Source organism: Gossypium arboreum, chromosome 4 (assembly GCF_025698485.1).
Source record: "Gossypium arboreum isolate Shixiya-1 chromosome 4, ASM2569848v2, whole genome shotgun sequence".
Lineage (NCBI taxonomy): Eukaryota > Viridiplantae > Streptophyta > Magnoliopsida > Malvales > Malvaceae > Gossypium > Gossypium arboreum.
In genome coordinates this window covers 107,464,698-107,471,924 of record NC_069073.1, presented here as the reverse complement: position 1 = coordinate 107,471,924, position 7,227 = coordinate 107,464,698, and the positions used below count along the sequence as shown (strand labels likewise).

General features: G+C 35.3%; 1 protein-coding gene across 1 annotated transcript; it reads right to left on the bottom strand.

The window, feature by feature from the left end:
• Positions 1-3,911: 3,911 nt before the first annotated feature.
• Positions 3,912-6,810, bottom strand: LOC108459898 (laccase-7-like). The gene is made up of 6 exons (XM_017759299.2): positions 6,626-6,810; positions 6,155-6,306; positions 5,648-5,892; positions 5,406-5,534; positions 4,340-5,311; positions 3,912-4,236 (listed from the first exon to the last, which is right to left on the bottom strand). The coding sequence occupies exons 1-6, from the start codon at positions 6,716-6,718 to the stop codon at positions 4,106-4,108; spliced, it is 1,722 nt and encodes a 573-aa protein (XP_017614788.1). The 5' UTR covers positions 6,719-6,810; the 3' UTR covers positions 3,912-4,105.
• Positions 6,811-7,227: the final 417 nt, after the last annotated feature.

Here is a 7,227-nt window from a genome sequence, read left to right as displayed (position 1 = left end):
CTTGAGTGGACCATTATGGGCATGAATTAGTTAATTTTCATGCTTTATAATAAAGGTTAAAATTGGTAATTGATAATTAAGTTAATATTAATTAAAAGAAACAAAATGGTAGCCATTTACTCATCTTTTTGAACAGAATTTGAGAAAGAAAAAGAAGCCATTTTAGGGATTTGATATTCGGCTAGCTTGTTCCTTAATTAAGGTATGTTATTTGCTCGGTTTTTGATGAATTCTATGTTTTTGTGATCGTTGCTTTGAGTACTAGCTAGTCCATGCCTCAATTTTTGAAAGTGATGATGATTTTGAAAGTTTCCAGTGATGAATTCATGTGTTCTTGAATGTTTAATGATGAAAAATGAGTATTTGTTGATAGATTATCATGTTTTGTAAAGTGATTTTAGTGAAATTGCATAAAAGGTACTAATTTGTGAAAAGATGAAAATGTGTGGTTAAATGTGTGAACTATTAATAAATATGCACTGTTATGGAACCTATAGAAATTCGGCTAGCATGTATTTGAAAGACATTGTGTAATTTTGTGTATTTAGAAATAGGGACTAAATTGTAAGAATTTGTAATTTTAAGGGCTAAAGTGCAAAAATACCTAAATATGTATTTGTGGACTAAATTGAACGTGTTGATGATTAAAAGAGTTAATTTTGAATGTATATAGATCAAGAACGAAAGAAATCAGATTTAGATCGTGGTAAGTCGAGAGTTATTGAATAGTCGAGCCGGCCCTTTATTACGACTACGAGGTAAGTTCATATGCAAATAAATATCTTTGAATTGAAATATATATGTTTTATTATCATTGAAACGCTATGAATGTCGAACGAGCGAGCATGAATCGACAAAGTTACAATATCCAAAAGTCTCGTACGAACTTTAGGAATAGTATAGGATACAAATGTCATGACATTAGGTTATCGAGATGTGATTACATGTAAGACCATGTTTGAGATATTGGCATTGTATTAAGATTATGTGTAAGACCATGTTTGGGACATTGGCATCGTTAATCGATTTCGTGTAAGACCCTGTCCGGGACAGTGGCATCCACATGTGATAACATGTAAGACCATATCTGAGATATGGCATTGTATGAGCTTATGTGATTTTTTAGTATCCTTAATGATTCCAAACAGTTCAACGAGAAAAGTCAAGTTGAGAAAGAATATATGAATGAGCTAAGTGACTCAGGTATGTATGTGATTCATACGAGTAATGAGAATTGAGGTGAATGATGAATTTGATTAAGACATGGAATATATGTTCAATGAGAAAGGTTTCTGAATTTGAATGAGATTAGCCATGTTAAGCATATTTGAATTGATATTTAGATGTTCATGTGAAGACTTTATTTGTATATGGCTTACTAAGCTTTTAAAGCTTACTTTGTGTGTTATTTCCATGTTTTATAGATTATCGAAGCTAGCTCAGACTCGGGGATCATCGGGAATACTTCATCGCACTGTCGATCACCTCGTTGGTACTTTTGGAACTTTGTATATATGGTATATGGCATGTAATGGCTAGTGTCATTGTGGTATGTTTTGAGACTTGATTTTAGCCATGAGTTTTGGCTTGTAAATGTTGGTGTGAATTGAGCCATTTAAGTTGGCTTAAGTTATATGTTTGATAAGTTATTTATGTGATGTATATAATGCCTTATATGTTAGCTTGTTTGGCTTAGTTATATATTTGTTATTTTAATTAGTTGTAAATAGGAGTATTAAGGTTAGAATAATGGTATGTTGTGACTTGATTATGTGATATTGAAATGGTAAGTCTTGTGGCTTGAAATAGGTGATAAGATGATGATAATGAAATGCATTTAGAAGTTATGCAAGTTTGATGGTTTTGGTATGATTATGGTTGAGAATTTAAGTAGTGAAATGGTTGATTACAGATTCATCAAATTCTTTGACTAGTCTTGAATGATCGCCTTTTGACTAATTTGGAGCGGTGTAAAGATGGATTTCTGAGGATCCTTCTTGTGTTATTTGTTGATATGTTAAAGAGTCATGTATTCACGTCCTAAAATATTGCCAACACACTAATGAAATTTGGAAACAGATCCTCCCTTCAAATCTCTTTACCTAATTTTTCTCTTACTCTTTGTAAGATTAGATCTTAAAAAAATTGATAAATACCCTTATATTATAATTCCAAGATGTGGCCTGGCCATCCTTCATCGACATTGTGTTTTGGAAACTAAAGAAACAAAAAATTTATATGATTTTAATGATGTTCCTTTGAACTCAGTAAATTTCATCCAATCTTCGTGGTGTTGGGCAAGGTGTATCAAGATGAGAACAGAGAGGGTTGGGGTCCTTTCCTGCAATAATAGTTGAGACTGTAGATGGCTCCTATCACCCACAGCTTCCTTTAAATTGAATGTAGATGGCGAATGCAACCCATCTTCAGGCATCGCTTTTTCGGTAGTCGTTGCAAGAGATGAGCATGGTAAATGGTTATAGGGATTTGGGAAAAATATTGGGAGGCATAGTATTGAACAAGTTGAGCTTTGGGCCATTTACAATGGATTACAATATGTATGGAGGGTCAAATGGAAAGAAGTTGCAGTGTCAAAGGTATCCTTGGCGGCCCTAAGAGACATACAAATAGAGACTTGGTTTCTAAAATTCAAGAACTCTGCAAGCATGATTGGCATGTGGTCATCAAACAGATCCCAAGAAACACGAATTTTGCACCACATATCTTGGTAGGCTTAATGAAAGAATTCATGTTTCACCCACGAGTTTTTCATGCACCCCCAACTAAAGTTGCTAATCAAATTCGTTTAGACACAGAGTCTTTATTTTCAATTTCAAATGTTACTTATATTAGTTTGTAATTGATTCTGTCACTTATATAACTTTTGTCCACTAAACTTGGCATTAAGTCTATTTTGGTACTTGTACTTTTTTTTGTTCACTTTAATATTTGAACTTGGCAACTAGACTTATTTTGGTCCCTAAACTCAAATTCTGTCAAGATTTGATGTAATGCCCAATGTTCTTAAACCATGATTTGATTGGTTGATTGGACTGGTTGGACTAAGAACCAACCAATATACTAATCCAAACAAAGGGGTTGAACCGATTAAATCAGAAATTACTCAAAATAATAAAAGTCGAAAACTAGTACAAAAACTACAAGTTAACTGGTTTAATAATTTATATATATATATTATAATTTTTATGAAATTTTAATTATTTATTATTGTTAGTCTAGCACATGAACTGATCAAATCGATTGAATCAGGAACTAATCGTCTGACTAGTTCAACCATTGATCAGGTTATTAGATCATTATATGTGATACTCTAAAATTGTACCACGTCATCACATAAAAATTTATATAATTTTTTTAATTTTCAAGTGATGATGTGGCACATCTCAAAGTGTCACGTCATCAAACTTTTATATCTTTCAAGTTCAGGGACCAAATGAATTTAGTTTCCAAATTTAAATACCAAAGTGGAGAAAAAAATACATATACCAAAGTGATCCTAGTTACCAAGTTAGAGGGCTAAAAATTATATTATCCCTAACAATTTTGTGCTAAGAAATAGATATTTGTAAATATGAATATTGATCTATTTTTATTAATAACCTCTTTAATTTTTTTAAATAACTTATGAAAATTGATTTTCATGTTGCCAATTATTTAATATTATCTAACATTTTTATTAATAAGGCTTATTAGTAAAAAAAGTCCTCAGCGAAAAAAAATCAATTAAAGCCTCAATAAAATATAAAATCCAATTGAACCTTTAAAGATGAAAAGTTAACCAATCAAACTCCTCCATTAATGTTGACCAAATTTGACTGTTACGTTTTGATGACATGGTTGTCCGACCTATCGGACAGTGACATGTAGTGATCACATGTACATCATGTTGATATGGCAAAAATGCAATGTTAGCAAATATTTTTATTAAATTGATTTTGAATTGGGTTTTGAATTTTACATATCATATTTAAGTATTAAGTTTAATTTCTTTTTATTTTGAATTTAAAGTTTAAGCTATATTTAGTTTATTTTAACTTGTAAAAAGAAGGTCAGGTGGTAGTTTCATAAATAAAACAAAAAATGTCTAGCATTCTGGAAGATCCGGTGGCGGGGGAGGCAAGGTTGTGTCGGGAGTTGGTCCGTTCTCAACAATGAAGGCAGTGGACAGGCCTACTGAATTGTGCCCGTCAAAGTGGCAATGCATAAACCAAGCACCTGTTCATTTCAGATGCATTAAAACAATTGAGTTCAAGTACTAGGCTGACAAAAACTAGTTAAAAAGAATAAAAAAGCAAATGATGGATGTTAGAAAATAAACCTGGATTATTAGCTACGAATCTAATGACAGCCCATCCTCCAACAGGTACGCTAATAGTGTTGCGCATTTGGGGGTTGAAAAGATTGTACTTCAGTGTATCTGTGGTAGGGTTAAAGTTCCCAAACCCTTGCGCCAATACATGGAAATCAAAGCCATGGAGATGCATGGGATGGTTCTCCACTCCAATAAGAGCTGTGTTCTGCATCACCATCTCCACAGTGGAGTTGAACTTAACCTTGGTGATGCTGGTTCTCTTTGGAGCAAATAGCAGAGGTAGGTCGGCGTTAATACTAGGGTTGGTGTAGTTAAACTGAACCGGGGGATTGGCAGGGAAATCAGTGGTGTACACTCCTCCGACGTTGAAGAAAAAGGCTTGCAACAAAGACAAGCTAGTAGGTAGCACGAAGGATACATTGTTCATGTTGCCCGAGAGCGCTGCCCCAACAGGTGGACGACCCTGGCAAGATACATTTGGTGGGCAGACATCGAGCCCCATTCCAACGGTAACAAACATATTGTGGTCCACGTTAAGTGGGACAGGGACCCAGTGAGGCCCACCGACCAAACTGGTAAGTTCGGTGAAAAACTTATGAGCCGTGGGGGTGTCATTGAAAGCCGGTACTACCGGCATTAGCGGCGTTGTTGAAGATGGTGCACCCTGATAGATGATAACACCCCTAGTCGTACTAGGATTGAACGGTACACCAACTGCAGTGCCACTGGCACTTGCATAATTATTAGCGGTCATGTAATACGACCCAACTGGCTGATCTGCGGTCAGCAAAACGTCAACCGTCTGGCCAGGGGAGATAACAACGACGTCGGTGACATATGGGTTGGTGTAACGAGCGTCAACAGCCACAACAGTCATGTTATGATTGGCTATCTTGTAAAAGAGATGGGAATTGACTGCAGCGTTGATAATCCGTAAGAGATAAGTCTTCCCTTGCTCCACCCTATGCTTGTACATTTCTGATAATATAATTAAATTAAGTTCAATTAAACATTGATTGTTACAACATGTGGAGTAGGCATGGACAACATCAATCTGCAATCAGTTACTTACGGTTTTGAGAGCATGGATAGAGATCACCGGGCCATCCATTTATTGTATAAGCATTCGAAATGTTAGGACCTATGCCAAGGGCTAGAGCCTGGTTTTCAACATCAACGACATTAGCATTCCACCACTCACCTGCAACCGCATTGCTATTTGTAAGCTAAAATCTTGAGCCTAGAAACATTTATATACCTCTGATAATTAATGAATTCAATGTAATATCTCAGGTTCCCGATAGCCATTAATACCTAACAAGATGGGAACTTCCCTGTAGGGCTTTGGGAATGGGTAAGAGTGGCGAGCCCTGGGGTGGATGATGATTGCTCCGTGGACGGTGGCACGGAGAAAGGAGGAATGAGCATGCCAGAAAAGGGTTCCCTCCTGTTTAGTGATTCTGTAATTGTAGGTGTAGTTATTTCCGGGGAGAATTGCACACTGAGTGATCATCTCAGGTCCATCCGACCAGGCACTCATTAACTGAGAAACGCCATGCCTGTTCAAGCAACATAACCGTCAGCAAATGATTAAATCATAAGAATGAATATAAAAAGAAAAACAGGTTATATATTTAGTATTGGACTTTGGTTAATTAGTACTCAATCATCGGTAGTTGAAGTTGAGCAATCTTTGTATTATATAAAAATGGTTCACATGAATTTTCAAGAAAAGGAAAAAAGAAAAAGGTGAATCGCATGGGAATAAGATATACGTTTGCTTGCATTTGCATCCCAAATGATTGACTTGTTCGTGTTTACCAGTGAATTGTTATTTTGTAAGGTGACATATTAAAGACGTGAATAATGAGTTTGTCACCCTCTCGAACGCGGAGGCTTGGGCCAGGGAGGCTATCATTTACTGCTGTAATCACCTGGCGTTTGCACAACCTAGTAACAGTCAAATTTTGAACCTGCCAACAAATTCTAATTATTAACTTCCCGATTATCAAACTGTAATGGTCGAAAGCTTGTCAAGGAGGTAAATATGAGTAAAGGAAAGTGAAGGGTATGTTTAAAAAGCCATAGCCTCAAATCAAAATGCATGGTGTTACACAGGTAAGATATGTAATGATGGATATTGGGAGGAGTGTGAATATAAAACCATCCTTCTGGTTTCATGGATTTGATTGAGTTGAAATTCGAAAACCTTTGAGCCAGCTTGGGATGGTAAAGGAGGGGCTAATTTAATCCATAGAAGAAAAGAAAATGAATAAGAGTAGAATTCATTACATAGAATGAGTGCTCCAATACTGCAGCTGAAACTGTTCTAGCAGCCACCATAAGAAGCAAAGAGGAAGCAAACAAGAAAACAAGGCGCCCCATTTCGCTTGAAGAAATAACAGAGGGAAGGTAATGAAAATGCTTTGCTAGGAGTGAGAGGCAAAGGTTGAAGAAGGAGCTTCAATTTATATAAGAAGTGCGAGGTTCCCTATTGGAACTTTCGTCATATTTAGGCGATAGTTTATTAACTTGAAGAAATCGTTTTTCTTAGAGATAAAAATGTCAACTCAACCCTGCACGATAAAGATAATTAAAATATTTAGCGTACCAATTACTTAACAACAAAAAGAGTGGGAAAAGATTTTCCGCTTTTTAGAGTTTCAACAACAACAAAAAAAAAAAACGGTCGTATTTGGCAATCCGCATATAGTTGGTAGGTAATAATGATTGCTAATTGTTGATTGTAGTGGTTGGTTTGACCAACTAATTCTATTAATTGTTTATTTTAAAATATTGAGTAAAATTTAACAGAAAGTTAAGACGTGTAAAATGATAAATAAGAGTATGATACATTTTATTGTTAAGCATTTATTTGTTTATAATACTTTAGT